The sequence below is a fragment of the Schistocerca piceifrons genome, chromosome 8, assembly GCF_021461385.2.
Source record: "Schistocerca piceifrons isolate TAMUIC-IGC-003096 chromosome 8, iqSchPice1.1, whole genome shotgun sequence".
NCBI classification, from domain to species: domain Eukaryota; kingdom Metazoa; phylum Arthropoda; class Insecta; order Orthoptera; family Acrididae; genus Schistocerca; species Schistocerca piceifrons.
The window spans coordinates 480260772-480277295 of NC_060145.1; the positions used below are offsets into that span (position 1 = coordinate 480260772).

Sequence of the window (16524 nt, forward strand, 5' to 3'; positions counted from 1 at the left end):
TAATCACTGATTACAGTCCTGAGAGTTGAGTCTCCAGTAGCTCTTGGTATTGTTACGCACCTCCCCATTTCCCGTTTTCTGACCCTAGTTTTCCCGCTTCTGTCTCCCCCCCCCCCCCCCCCCCCCCCCCCCCCCCCCGCCCCCCCTTCGGTATTAGCTTCAGATTTGTTAATTTTCTTGTCTTTAACTCATTATTTATTTTTTGTTTTTATCTTCGTTTATGCCTCTTTATTTCATTCTTTAGCACCTCTTATGATGTAAATTTTTAATGCCGCTCCCTCTCTCTCTGTCTTTTCCTTTCTCAACTGTATAACAATAGTTTGAAAGTGCAAGCCATTACCTCCACTTCCTATGAAGAACCCATTGTCCATTTGACATTTCAGGATGAGTGTTAGTGCATCTGGCAATCTTTTTATAGTGGTAATTTATTATTTTTTTCTGTTTTTATATGAAGACTATGCTACAGATTAGAACAACTGTAATTTCTACTTACAGGGAATGTTCCTTTTTCTATATATTGTGTGTGATTTAATGTATGTAAATGAGTCAAAATTTGTGGCTGCCTTCTAGTAATCGGTTTACAAAACAGAAAATTCTGATATCCTCCTTATATCTTTGGCTTCCATAAAATTGTATTTTTTTCCCCTCCAGAAAGATCGTGTGTCATACGAAGAATTCCGGGACTGGCTCTTGTCACGTCGTGATGCGACCTCATTGAGCCGTTGGTTGCTGTCGGAGCCGTGTACTGTTACTCTAAGCAATGAATTGGAAACACCAACCTTCTACCAAACACTTGCTGGTGTGACTCATTGTAAGTCTTCATATTAAAAGAATATCAGTCATGTTATTGTTGATGAGTTTATATGTTGAAAATATATATATGTATATATACGAGAGAGAGAGAGAGAGAGAGAGAGAGAGAGAGAGAGAGAGAGAGAGAGAGAGAGAGGCGGGGGGGAATGGGAACTGATGTTTGCTCACCTGCCTCGTTGTCTTTTATTTCATTTGGTTGTCTTGTTCTGTGTAACTTTCACTTTATGTGCTTTTTTTATGTGCATGTGTCTAAATTTACATTATTAACAGGCCTTTTGTAATTAACTATCCATAACTTTATCTTGTAAGTTAGGGTTATTGTTACTAGTAACATCTCATCTTCATTCTCAATATTTTCTTCAGTTCCAACACATTTTGAGCTACTACTTCATATTGGAGGACTATATTGCTGTTTCTGTACATTACATCTGCTTAGTTTGTCACCTGGTAGTAAATGAACAACGCAGATCTCAGTTTTATGGGAAAAGCATCTGGGATGAGATTAATGAAAAAGATTTTGGTTTTATGTTTGTGTGAAGTCTCACATAGGAACCAGGAGCCTCTCACTGTTGTGTGACAGTTTATGCATAAGCTATTGGACAGCTGTATTTCAATTATATTGCCAGAAATATTTGATGTAAATCTTAAAGAGGAGCAGCTCATCCACATGTTTGAGGTGGTATGAAAAGTATTTAGCACATGATCATAGCTGTGGAATGTGAGAATGCAGGTGAGACAGAATTATAGTTGCACTAATGTTGAAGGTTGTTCATATAAGTGGATAATGTGTTATCTGAGCTGATGACTGTGTGGATCACAAGTGGAGGTTTTCTGTTTGTATATACATAGTGATTGGGAAAGTAAGTTACACAGATCTGCCCATGCTAAGATCATTGCACAAAAAAAAAGAAAAAAAATAGTAATGCAGTGTCAAAAGAGAATACATTATCTAGGTTTCCTGCAGACACCATTGTGCTGCAGCACGGATAATGGGTGCGTCAGTATGTGCAATTGAAATGGCACAGCAACTGGAAATGTGCTCCAAAGTTGAAGTACCTGAGGCAGTAAGGTTCTTCTGGGCCAAAGCCTAAATTGCTCACAGATTGAGTGTGGAATTCTGGTGATACATGGACCAAGTGGCGTATTCAGCTGTAGTGGAATGGTGCCAAAAATTTGATGGACGTGGGTGTTACCAATCAGGAAGGAAGGCCATTGACCTTGACCACTGACAACACTGTCCAGATAATTGAGGAATAACTTCTTAGCAACTGTAGACGTATTATAGAGAACATTGCTTGGCAGATGCACATCTCAATAGTCAGTGCTCATTCCATTGTCAGAGATCGTCTGCAGTATTGAATATTATGCTCAAGCTGGTTTTTGCTTTCAGTGTTGCCTGCATACAAAGATGCGAAGTTCACTGTATCTCTAGATTTCTTCTGTCATTAGTCAGTGGAAGGCAATGATTTCATAAGCCACATCGTTATTGGTGGTGGGCCATGGGCCCAACGCTTCACACCTGTGGGAACGAGAGCATCTGTAGAATGTGGAGACCCTCTTCGAATCTGTCGAAGAAATGCAAAGTTGTGGCATCAGCAGGGATGGTCAGAGCCAGTGATTCCTTCAGCTGTGAAGGAGTTCTTTTGACAGAGTTTATGGCAAAGAACACAACCATTACTTCCATTTTTACACTGTGCAACACTGACATCACTGCACAGTGACGTAGAGAACTAGAAGTGTGGAAAATCACTGAAGACATTATTTTTCTGTGTGACAGTACAACACCCAACTCTGTGTACTACTCTCTACTCTGAGTACAGATATGAGCTTTGCTTTATAGTTTTTGATGGGAAATTTGGAAGCATCTGTCATACAGTCCAGGTCCACTACCTCACAATTTCCATTTTTTTGGTAATTTGAAATCGATTTTCCAGCTATAAGGATGTCCACATGGCACTTCTTGTATTGCTCCCTGACGAGGACTATATTTCTGTCGTCAAAGGATTGAATGGTCAGTAGAACATTTCGTGTGTTATTTGCTTGGACTCAGTGACTGTGGAAAAATAGTCACTTTCCTTTGTCAGTTTGAAGTGTAGAGCAGCGTTCAATAAAAGTTAATTAGGGCTGCCATTATAATGTCATTTATTTTTTGAAGAGCCCTCGTAACATGAGCAAGTGACCAAATGAAAAAGGGATTTAGAGAGAAGGGTATGCATCTGTGCAACATTTATTAGTTTATTAGACACATTACTTTTATAATAGTGTTCTTCCAGCGTAGTTAAAAAATGATTTGCATTTCAGTGGAAGAGAGTGACATCATCGAGCTGGAGAAGCGCTACTGGCTTTTGAAGGGCCAGTCACGCACGGGGAAGCTTGACCTGGACACGCTGGTGCCTCTGGTCAGCCCCCCAGTGCCCTTGTCCGTCTGTGCCGGGGTCTTCGCTGCGTTTGACGAGAACAGGGACAGCCACATCGACTTCAAGGAAATGGCGTGCGGTGTATCTGCTGCGTGCAGGGGCCCTCTCACTGAGAGGCAAAAGTGTGAGTATATAATGGACTTGTATAGCTGATGCAGTTCTGTGCTCATTTGGTAATGGCAAGTCAGATAACTTTTTGAATATCTACATAAAAAAATTATCTAGATCTGCATTTATGTTTCTTAGTTATTTTTATTGACAAATGTAACATTGTAGTGAATCAACAAGGATAAATACTTGCACTCTCAGTTGATAACTTCTTAACATAACTTTTTAATAATAATAATGATGAGTAATCTTGCAGTTTCATAAATTTTGTTTCAGTTTGTTTTAAAGTTTTTGATGGTGATAGAGATGGTGTCCTCACAGAAGAAGAGTTGCAGCACATGATTGATGTTCTATTATTTGTACGCCGTGAAAATAAATCATCTAAAGAACTCTCTCTAGATCCGTACGGTGAAGTTGGTATGTTATTTGCACGTACATATAAAGTCAGAAATATGGCTATACATTTATTGAAAGTTGATTTTGTAACTAAAACAGAGATACTATGATTAGAAAGTTAGTTCTTGAAATGGAAAAATGCACCCAAGGCAAAAACTAACCCTGCTTTAGGTCCTGACATGACCCAAAATTTAATGCACAGTCCCTTTTTTCCATGTTGATGTCTAGACTGACGCGGACTGCTTCCTCACTTCCTAGTGTTGCAGTGTGTAGTGCTTTAATAGTGTGAAACTTTCACCTAAAATCTAGCCAGTGACTACTGGCTGTCAAGTTAAGGGATGCAGCATGGCACTCTGTTGCTCCTTTCTTTCCAAGTAGGTAGGCAGGGATTGAAATTTTGTGTAAGAAGTTGTAAGAGGCACAGTGAAGCGGTGTAACATCTTGTTGATGTGATACTCATGTTTTACTTTAGTTTGGTGTCACCATAAGGTCAAGAATTTTTTACAGTATTCATTAGTATCTGTAGTCATCTCAGATATTTTCCTAAAAGTTCTCATCTGGCTGTGAGACTTCAGCAATAAAAATAAATTCATGTATCTCTTAATTCAATGAAAGTTGTTGAGGTGGAACATAAAGATTCTTCTTGGTTAAATATTTTACTTTTGAGTAATTTTGATTACTAGCTTTCTGACAATGCATCTTTATTTACTGTTAATGACTGTGCTGCAATTTGTTCATTTCCGTGCGTGTGTGTGTGTGTGTGTGTGTGTGTGTGTGTGTGTGTGTGTGTGCGTGCGTGCGTGCGTGTGCGCGGGGAGTGGGTGGAGCGGGTGGGGGGGGGGGGGGGGGGGGACAGTCACGATTGAACAAGGAGTAAACAGCTAATATTTATAGCAAAAGCTAGTTGAACACACAACAGTAAATTGCAGTTCATGCTAAGTTATCAATAAAATAAAAATTGAGAGAAAAAAAGACCATAAATCCGTTGCAGATAGCGGTACATGCAATGCTTCATGGGAGGCAGTTGTCGGAGTGGAGATGTTGTTGGTGGCCGGTAAGTTTGATGTTGATGGAGGTATTTCCTGTAACCTACTGTTCTATATAAAAGACACCAACCAATTCCTCCACTGACTTTCACTTTTCCTGTTCCTTTACCATCCAGTGCCCTTACTGTCACTGTCAAAGCCACCTCACTTTATGCTAGCATCCCCCAATGCTCACGGGCTTGCTGCTCTTGGGACACTCCCTTTCCCAATGCCAGACCTACCCCAAATTTACAACCTCCTTTCCAGTCACCATGGCCAACTGTATCCTTTTCCACAGTTACTTCTCCTTTGGAGACATCACCTACAAACAAGTGCCTGTTACAGCAATGGGCAGCTGCATGGGACCATGCTGTACTAAGCTACTCATGGTTTGTCTTAGGGGACCCTTCCTAACCACCCATAATTTGAAACCCTCTTACCTGGTTCAGATTCATTGATGACATCTTCATGACCGTGTATGAGGACACACTATCCACGTTCCTCTAGAAGCTCAACACCTTCTCCCCCATTCACTTCAGCTGGTCCACATGAATCTGACAAGCCACTTTCCTTGATGGTGACCTCCACCTCAAGCATGGCTACATTGTAACCTTCATCCATATCAGATCTACCAGCCACTAATAATAATTCCACTTCAACAGATGCTATGTGTTCCGCAACAAGAAGTCCTTTCCATGCAGCCTAGCAACCCAACATAACCACATCTGCAGTGATAAGAAGTCCTCTCCAAATATGTAAGGGTCTCAATGAGGCCTTCACAGACCAAAAATACCCTCCCAACTTTTCCAGAAAACTAACTCCCGTGCTTTGTCTCTTCAGCCACCTACCACTTCCCACATTCTCACTGTCCAGCCACGGAGGACTGTCCATGTCACTCAGTACCACCCAGGACTGGAGCAACTGAATCACATTCTCCACCAGGATTTTGACTACTTTTCCTGTGCCCTGAAGTGAGGAATATCCTACACAGTATCTGTTCTGCCCCTCCTACAGAGGCATTTTGCTGCCCACTGAACCTATGAATTATCCCTATCCATCCCTTGCCTCATGGCTAATGTCACCACAATAGATCTATGTGCAAGACCTGTCCCATACAGACTCCCATTACCACCTTTAAAAAACCCAGCCCTGTCACAGGCATTTCATACCTCATCAAAGGCAGGGCCACCTATGAAAGCAGCCCTGCAACCTACCAATTAAGCTGCAATCACTGTGCTGCTTTCTACGTGGGCATGGCAATTAACAAGCTGCCTTTCTGCATGAGTGGCTTAAGTGTGGTCAACAAACAGCTGGATGACATAGTTGCCTCACAAACTGCACCATCTGGATCTTTTTTACTAATGCTAGGTTTTGTGAATAGCACAGGCGAGAGTTCTCCATACAACATGTCCTTCATTTGCACAACCCCGCACCTGGCCTCAATCTTTGCTAGTCTCTGTCCTTCACCTAGCTGCCCCTTCCCAGCTGTCACTCTAGAACTACACACGTCATCTGTTTCTCCAACACACCTACAGTCTTTTCCACTTCTCTCCTCTCTTCTCTACTATTTGTCACCCCCTATTTGTCACCCCCCCCCCCCCCCCTCCTCCAGGATAGCCCTCAGACAGTGCACTTAGCAGTCCTGTCCTGTCCCCACCACATCCTTGCATGCTCCCACATTTCAGTCAGTACAGCAATTTTCCCTAAGCTGCTATATTTCGCCCTCCCCATTCCTTTCCTTTCCTTTCCCCCATCCCCTTAGATTACTTCTCACATCAGTTGGAGTCAGGCTCCAGCGTCCATTGGTTTTGTCCGCGTGCGTGCGTGTGTGGTTTTTTGTTTTGTTTTTGTTTATTCCTCTACTTCAGATAAAGCTTAAAATATTATACCTGTCTTTGTCATTGTGCCTGTCTGCAACCGAATGCATCTCGTGGTGGATGGTAACAGTCTGTCCTTTCTGTAATATTGTTGTTAGCCTTTGCAATAACTACACTGCACGAACACTTCATACAGTGAGTGACATACATTTCAAAGGTGACATTAAAATATTTGCTGTGCCTCTGCACTCTAAGAATGAGTCGCATTTTTTAGTTACTGTTTTAGTGTTTAACACAGCATCCTCGTAAAGGTGTGTCTTATAAAACCACAGTATGTTGTATCCACAGTTTCAAAAAGTAAACTCAAGTTTTTCAAATTGTATAGGTTCATTTACTAGTACACTAGAGTGACTGATACTAAGCCCACATACATCCTCAGTGATTGTTTTCTAGTTGATGATCACATGTCTTGTGCACTGATGATGTTGTAATTCCTTATGAGTTATTTTTTCCCCTTTTCACCCCTCTGTTTTTCCTAGTGTTAAATTTCTTACTTGCCTTTGTATCATTTTATATCGTGTTAGACATATTAGTCTTCTTGACTGATAGTCATTGTGGCATACAATTGCTCTCTCTTTCTCTGTAGTACTAACTTGATGCTACATGTTTCAGTCCATCCTAACAGATGATGCAATAAGCATGTGAAAGAAATTTTGAATTAAATATACAATTTGTTACTTCTCTCTGCAGCATGCAGTACTAAATTATTTGCTTTAGATGTGAAGTCATATTTCTGACTTGCTGAAGATAAGTTTCAAGATGTATAACCAAAAATACAACTCAATAATTTATTTCTCCTTTAATGTTAGATGTGGAAATGGTCATGAAAGATATCAGGAGACACGCAACAAGTGAGAAAGGGTTGACAACGGAAGAATATTTAATGTGGACTGTGGAAAACCCACTTCCAATGGATTTCTTAAATTTGTTGTTTCAGGTAAGGGTTTGTAGTTGGTACCTATTCTGGACTAATTTGTTATACAGAAACTAATTTTTCACATGTTATTTGTTCAGATATGTGTATTTAGAAACCCACTGATTGTAAGAACTCTGAAAACTATTGTGAAGTCCACAGCAGAGGGTACACCCAATTGTACCAGTTATTAAGGTTTCTTCCTACTCCACGACTGTATGGAGTGTGAGAGGAAAGATTGTTTGAATGCCTCTGAGTGTGCAGTAATTATTCTAATCTTATCCTCATTATCCCTATAGGAGCAGTACATAGTAATCATTTAAAGCCTGTTCTTGAAACTTTGTTAGTAAACTTTCTCGGGGTAGTTTACGTCTTTCTTAAAGAGTCTTCCAGTTCAATTCCTTCAGTATCTCTATGACACTCTCCCATGAATCAAACAAACTTGTGACCGTTCATGCTGCCCTTCTCTGTATATGTTATATATTCGCTGCTAGTCTTATCTGGTACGGGTCCCATACAGTTGATCAATTTGTAAGCATTCTCCTTTCTAGACAGATTGCAACTGTCCATTATTCTACCAATAAACCAAAGTCTGCCACCTGATCCACCTGCGGCTGAGCCTATGTGATCATCCCATTTCATATCCCTACAAAGTGTTACACCCAGATATTTGTTCAAGTCGACCAGTTCCAACAGTGGCTTGTTAATGTTATAGGCATAGGACACTATGGTTTTTTATTTTGTGAAGTGCACAGTTTTACGTTTCTGAACATTTAAAGTAAGTTGCCATCTTTGCACCACATATTTATACAGATTCTTTCACACAGCACTTCATTGTAGATAACTGGATCATCTGCAAAAAGTCTGACTTCACTATTAATATTTTCTGCAAGGTCATTAATATACAATATGAACAGAAAGCATTCCCTGAGCATACGTGAAGTTACTTCTACAGCTGATGGTGACTATCCATCCAAGATAACATACTGTGCTGTCCGTAGCATAAAGTCCTCAGTCCAGTCACAAATTTCAGTTGATGATCATACTTTTGGCCGTAAGTATAGGTGTAGTACCGAGTCAAGCGCTTTTTGGGAATCAAAAAACACTGCGTCTACCTGGTTGCCATGATCAAATGCTTTCAGTATGTCATGTGAGAAAAGTGCGAGTTGTGTTTCACATGATTGTTGTTTTCAAAATCCATGCCTGTTGAAGTGAGAAAGTCATTCTGTTCAAGATAGATCATTATGTTTAGATGGTAGTTTTGTGGATCACATCTTGTAGACAGGTGCAACCTGTGTGTGTGTGTGTGTGTGTGTGTGTGTGTGTGTGTGTGTGTGTGTGTGTCCCTCAAGAACTGGACATGGTGTTTTTCTCAATGGATCTACGATAGATTATAGTAAGAAGAGGGCTAAATGAGCTGCAAATTCAGTATAGAATCTGATAGGAATTCCATTGGGCCCCGGAACTTCGTTCAGTTTTAATACTTTCAGCTGTTTCTCAACACCTCTGACACTAATACTTTGTTCATATTTTCAGTGGTACAAGGATTAATTTGGGACGATTCTCCTTGGCTTTTCTTTGTAAAGGAACATTTGGAGTGAAGCATTTCAGCTTTTGCTTTGCTATCCTAAATTTCAGTTCCTGTCTCATTTGCTAGGGACTGGACACTAACTTTGGTGTCATTAACAGCCTTTACATATGACCAGAATTTTTTTAGATTTTGTGAAATAGCATTGAAGGTGTATGCATTGCTCTCTTGACAGACAATCGGTTTCATTCAGCATCACTCTGTCTATAGTTCTACTCTTTGTTTTACACTTATTACGCAGTAATCTGTTTCTTTAGGAATTTATTTACAGTGACTGTATATCATTGAGGTTCCCTCCCATTACGAACTGTTCACTGGGTGCATATCTATCCAGTGTGATGTCAGTTATTCATTTAAACTTGAGCCATGCTTCTTCTACTTGCTCTTGCTCTGTGCTGAAAGTTCATATTCACAGGACATGTACATTAGTATGTTCTGCAGAAATTATTAACATTTATAACCTTTGGTCAACATGTGCCCTGTTGCCTTGTAGGCACAGTGTCCACTATGGGCCAAGGTAACTTTTTCCTTGTGTGATGGCATTTACACATATAAGGATGAATGGTGTCCTGTGGTATAACTGTCCATGCTTCTTTCACCTGGTTCCAAATTTCTTCTGTGGGGTTGGCATTGGGTCACAGCACTGCACCTGTTGTTTCACCATATCCTACACATTTTTTTTCCGTGACAAGTCTGATGACCTGGTGGGCCAGGGAAAAAGGCTGACAGCCTGTGACACCAAGAAGGCAAGTGTTCATGCAGAGACGTGTGGTCATGAATTGTCTTGCTGAAAAAATTTCGTTTAGGCTGTTGTGCAGAAAGGGTATGGCTATGGTTCACAGGATGCCAATCATGTGGGTGACACTTGTCACAGTGCCCAGGACACGCACCAACTGCGACTAATGGTGTATGGCCTTGAGTTGGCACTGTATGTCTTATGCAAATGAAGTCACTGCAATACCACTTCCCCTGTTGGCAGCAAACCAAAATTTGACCATCGTTTTCAAACAAATGGAACCTGGATTCTTCTGAAAACACTGTATGATGCCATTCCTGTCACCAGTGGCATCGTTCCATACACCATTGCCATCTAGTATGTTTCTGCACATTCGTAAAAGGTAGGCAGACAAGTCGGTGATGTACATGTAATCCATGCCATAATAAATGGCGAAAGACTGTCATCCCTGGTAGTGTATGATGTGTTACACTGTTCCACTGTTGTGCCACAGCCGAGGAGGACACAAGTCTGTCCTGCAATTCCATTGGGATGAGGTTTTGGCCTTCTCGGGGGCTGGTCTGGTTGGTTTGTCCTAACCCATCCCCTCGTGTTCTAAGGCATTCCCTGAACAATTCTGCGCCTACCCAATGCACTGCTGAAACACGTCATCCCATGTAAGCAGCAATTTCCCAGATGGACGCATCACATTCTCTCATGCCAATAGTGTGTCCTCTTTCAAACCTGCCGTCACAGCATGGCTCGCACATGTGTGTCTGAGGCATCCTGCATGTCTACTTAAGTAACACTGATCCATGACCGACACCGAGAGACGCGTGCACGTTTTACCAGTAGGTGGTATTGCACCACAATATTAATGTTGACCTTGAACCCCCGGGATGACATGGTTCAAATGCAAATTATGTCTGCAGGACATACTAAAGTACATGTACTGAAAATGTGAGTGTCCTACCTCTAATTTTTGAGGTGTTCTGTTTTTTCCCCCCTGTACGTGAGTGTACATATCTTCCTGCTTGTTTTGGGTGTCATTTGTACTTCGGTAGTCATTGTTGCCACAACTGCGTCATGGTCACTGGTTTGAGTTTTGATGCGGACATTCTCAAATAGATCTACTTGTTGCTATTATGCCAGTCATCATGAGTGGGGTTCCTGACCATCTGTTCCAGGTAGTTTTCAGAGAAGGTGTTTAGAAATATTTCACAGGATGTCTTATATTCCCACTACTAACAGAAGTGGAATCTTCCCAATTAATTGTGGGATGATTAAAGTCTCCACCAATGATTTCAATATGATTGGGGAACTCCCATACAAGTAAACAGAGAATTTCATCAGGAGATGAGTCTGGTGATTGATAGAAGGATCAGATTATCATTTTATGGTGCCTCTGATAATGAGTTTTGCCCAAATAATCTCACATACAGCTTCACTTTCTATCTCGGTGGAGTTGAGTTTCTTGTCTACTGCAACAGGTACACCATCTCCATTTCCCATTTGCCTAATCTTTTGATACACACTCTAATTATCTTGAAAAATCTCATTGCTGACGATTTCAGGTTTCACCAGCTTTCTGTACCTAGTGTTATGTGAGCTTTGCTGTTCTTCAAAAGCGCATCAAATTCTAGCACTTCGTTGCAAATGGTTTCGCAGGATTTCAATACAGTCTCCCATGGGAGGCATTTCCTTTGATGTCATACTGTTACTTCTGGGTTTCCTACAGCTATTGAGCTATTGTTATCTGGATTAGTTGGAGAGTCGCGTAAACTAAAAAGCTCTTGTGTGCACCCCGCACAAAGTCGGCTGTCTGAGTAGCAGCCTCTAATGTGTAGTGCACACACGACCCATTTTGGGAAGGGGGGGCGGGGGGGGGGGGGGGGGGGCTACAGTTGCCAACCCTGTGGTACAAGTCAAGGAAGTCGCAGCCTAGCTTATCACAGAACCTTCATAGTCACTGCATCAGTCCTTACTCAACTCTGAACCAAAGCGCCATAATCAGTTGTGGGGACAGTGTTGCAAATTATCAGTTGCTAGAATGACCAAAATATGACCTCAAAGCCCAGATGACAGGCATCATTTATTCCAGAGTGCACCACAATTTGCAGTTAGTTGCACCCTGTCCCCTAAATGGCTGCTGAAATAGCCTCTTCAACATGTTGAATTGAGGTCCCAGGCATACACACTGAGTGGACATGGTGTCCTTGACTGTCTCTTGCTGCCATTTCCGTAAGGGGAACCATCATTTGTAGTGCTTTTGAACTGGTGACTGTTGATAAGACCACTACCCTTTCATGTTTGCCTCCTCTTGACACCGTACAAAATAGGTTTTTGCAAAACAGGTGAAGTGAGTCCCACTATTTCAGTGTCAGTGAAAGGCAACACATCAAACTTGTTGGTTAGGGGGATCAGTACAGAACCCTGAGACCTCCCGGGTCCCTGTCCACCTTATATGGGATGGGTAGATCTACCAGTGACACTGCACTCACAGTCAGTTGAACGAGTAGTGATAGATACTGTACTTTCTGGAGAGGAGACAGGATCCACAGGAAATGATAATATTTGAAGTACTGGTATCACAGATACATGTCTCTTAGGAGCTCTTCCAACACACTGATTCCCAGCATCTGCCAACCTTTTAACAGTAGATAGGGTGATTTTGAGCTTGGATGTCAGTAACTCGTCATGTATTCGAGAACAAATTCAAAGTGGGGCTGCATTTCATATGCTTAAATATTTTTTTGTGATTACAATGTAAGGTAGTGTCTGTAAAAATAATATGTCTAGCAGCTAAGAAGTGTTGGTATCAGTTCAGAATTTCCATTTGAAATGTAATCTTCTCAAAGGTTGTTTATATATGTACACCGATGGGGGAAAATCACAACACTGTAACGCAATTAATGAAGTTTAATGAAATTTCAGGAATACATTTCCTTAGGTAACATACTTAAGTGATTGACAATGCAAGATCACAGCTTAATGTAAGAATCAGGTAAGCCTTGCAAGGGTGAAATGCTTATACATTAATAACAGGTGTAACTGCCAGAATGTTAAATGCAAGCATGCAGACATGCACAAATTGAGTTGTGCATGTGCTGGATGTAAGTTTGTGGGTTGGAGCTCCATACCTGTTGCACTTGGTTGGCCAATACAGGGACAGTTAATGCTATTTGTGGATGATGCTGGAGTTATTGTCCGATAATGTCCCATATGTGCTTGACTGGAGATGAATCTGGTGATCAAGCAGGCTAAGGCTTGTCAACACTCTTTAGAGCATGTTGGGATACAACAGCAGTATGTGGGCAAGAATTATCCCATTGGAAAACACTCACTGGGATACTGTTCGTGAATGGCAATACAACAGGTTGAATCACGAGATTGATGTACAGCAAGGCAATGAGGATGCACAGGATAACCTTGAGAATGCTTCTGCTGTCGTACAAAATCATACCCCAGACCATAACACCAGGTGTAGGTTCAGTGTATCTACCACGCAGACAGGTTGGTTGCATGCTTTCAGCTGGCCTCCCCCTAATAAACACATGGATTTCACTGGCACAGAGGTAGAACCAGCTTTTATCAGAAAAAAACAACAGACCTCCACCCAGCCTTCCATTGAGCTCTCACTTGACACCACTGAAGTCGCAAATGGTGGTGGTTGGGTTCAGCAGAATGCATGGTACATGACATCTGGCTTGGAGCTGTCCTTGAAGTAACCAATTTGTAACAGTTCGTTATGTTAGTCTGGTGCTCACTGCTGCTCAGATTGCTGCTGCAGATGCAGTATGATGTGCCAGAGTCGCACGCCGAATGTGATGGTCTTTCCTTTCGGTAGCAACACGTGGCTGTCCCAAGCCCAGTCTTCTTGCGGCTGTACATTCTCATGAGCAGCACTGCTGCAATCGAGTACAGTGGTTACATTCGTACCATGTCTACCTGCAGTATCGCGGAAGGAACATCCAGTACCTTGTAGTCCTATTATACGGCCTCGTTCAAACACTGTGAGATGTTGATAATGACATCTTTGTCACCTTAAAGGCATTCTTGACTAACAGCAGCTTACCATGTCCAATCTCAAAGGTAACTAATGCTCACAACCATTAGAGTGTGTATTTAAAGGAAACCTGACTTGAACACTCATAGTGGAAGCTAGTAGACCACTGTTATGTGACTAGTGCAAAATTTGAATACACATCATCTCTTTGATGTAAAAACACATCTACCAGCTTTCATTTATGTTGCACAACTCCTCCTTGGCGTAGAATTTTTTTTTTCCGCCCCCTCAAGGTTTACTGACCCTGAATTCTCAAGCTGCAGTGAATAATCACTGCAAGCAACAAAATAAGAACCGCAATGGTAATGACTGGAGGAAATCCTTCAGACGTTGGCTTGGTGTACTTATAATCATCACTGTCTCGGGCTCAACTCCATTTGTCCATCAGCAGTGGAAGGTGAACCTTTGACAATGCCAGCCACTCCTGCTGACAAAACATCAGGAAAATGCCTAAACGAACACTGGCTGAAGACTAATGACAATATTATGAAAATGATAGATTACTATTTTCCATATACAGGAAGTGTTGAGTTGCTGACAGGCATGACAAAAAGACTGCTTTTGAGCTTTCAGCCAAAAAGCCCTCTTCTAAAGAAGAAGACACCCACACTTTCACACAAGCACAATTCAGACATAGATGGTCACTATCTCTGGCCACTGAGGCTGGACTGTTCTACACTCCTGGAAATTGAAATAAGAACACCGTGAATTCATTGTCCCAGGAAGGGGAAACTTTATTGACACATTCCTGGGGTCAGATACATCACATGATCACACTGACAGAACCACAGGCACGTAGACACAGGCAACAGAGCATGCACAATGTCGGCACTAGTACAGTGTATATCCACCTTTCGCAGCAATGCAGGCTGCTATTCTCCCATGGAGACGATCGTAGAGATGCTGGATGTAGTCCTGTGGAACGGCTTGCCATGCCATTTCCACCTGGCGCCTCAGTTGGACCAGCGTTCGTGCTGGACGTGCAGACCGCGTGAGACGACGCTTCATCCAGTCCCAAACATGCTCAATGGGGGACAGATCCGGAGATCTTGCTGGCCAGGGTAGTTGACTTACACCTTCTAGAGCACGTTGGGTGGCACGGGATACATGTGGACGTGCATTGTCCTGTTGGAACAGCAAGTTCCCTTGCCGGTCTAGGAATGGTAGAACGATGGGTTCGACGACGGTTTGGATGTACCGTGCACTATTCAGTGTCCCCTCGACGATCACCAGTGGTGTACGGCCAGTGTAAGAGATCGCTCCCCACAGCATGATGCCGGTTGTTGGCCCTGTGTGCCTCGGTCGTATGCAGTCCTGATTGTGGCGCTCACCTGCACGGCGCCAAACACGCATACGACCATCATTGGCACCAAGGCAGAAGCGACTCTCATCGCTGAAGACGACACGTCTCCATTCGTCCCTCCATTCACGCCTGTCGCGACACCACTGGAGGCGGGCTGCACGATGTTGGGGCGTGAGCGGAAGACGGCCTAACGGTGTGCGGGACTGTAGCCCAGCTTCATGGAGACGGTTGCGAATGGTCCTCGCCGATACCCCAGGAGCAACAGTGTCCCTAATTTGCTGGGAAGTGGCGGTGCGGTCCCCTACTGCACTGCGTAGGATCCTACGGTCTTGGCGTGCATCCGTGCGTCGCTGCGGTCCGGTCCCAGGTCGACGGGCACGTGCACCTTCCGCCGACCACTGGCGACAACATCGATGTACTGTGGAGACCTCACGCCCCACGTGTTGAGCAATTCGGCGGTACGTCCACCCGGCCTCCCGCATGCCCACTATACGCCCTCGCTCAAAGTCCGTCAACTGCACATACGGTTCACGTCCACGCTGTCGCGGCATGCTACCAGTGTTAAAGACTGCGATGGAGCTCCGTATGCCACGGCAAACTGGCTGACACTGACGGCGGCGGTGCACAAATGCTGCGCAGCTAGCGCCATTCGACGGCCAACACCGCGGTTCCTGGTGTGTCCGCTGTGCCGTGCGTGTGATCATTGCTTGTACAGCCCTCTCGCAGTGTCCGGAGCAAGTATGGTGGGTCTGACACACCGGTGTCAATGTGTTCTTTTTTCCATTTCCAGGAGTGTATTTTATACTGTGAATATTTTCAATCTTATATTGGTGATTTAAGAGTTGGAAGATCTATACAATGATGCAGTTAACTTTTCATAATATTGTCGTCATTCCATCATTGATTTTCCGTTGTTTTATACTGGCTGAAAATTCTGATACAGAAGCCAACAGATATTACATTAACAAGTAGCCACGAAACCCTAAAAAAATTTTGTATTTTTATATTCTTAATATTTTTCTGCTTTTTTTTTCTTTACCTTTGTTTGTATTCCATTTTCATCCACATCTACATGGATACTCTGCAAATCACATTTAAATGCCTGGCAGAGGGTTCATTGAACCACCTTCACAATTATCTATCATTCCAATCTCGTATAGCATGCAGAAAGAACGAACACCTGTATCTTTCCGTACGAGCTCTGATTTCCCTTATTTTATCTTGGTGATTGTTCTTCTCTATGTAGGTTGGTGTCAACAAAATATATTTGCATTCGGAGGAGAAAGTTGGTGATTGGAATTTT

General features: G+C 42.7%; 1 protein-coding gene across 1 annotated transcript in view; it reads left to right on the forward strand.

Annotated features, from left to right (window-relative positions):
- Positions 1-16524, forward strand: part of LOC124712473 (ubiquitin carboxyl-terminal hydrolase 32) — a 233462-nt gene that overhangs the window by 48238 nt on the left and 168700 nt on the right. Inside the window, exons 5-7 of the mRNA XM_047242768.1 lie at positions 652-811; positions 3115-3354; positions 3615-3755. Of these exons, the coding sequence (XP_047098724.1) occupies positions 652-811; positions 3115-3354; positions 3615-3755 (541 nt within the window). The remainder of the gene's footprint in view (positions 1-651; positions 812-3114; positions 3355-3614; positions 3756-16524) is intronic.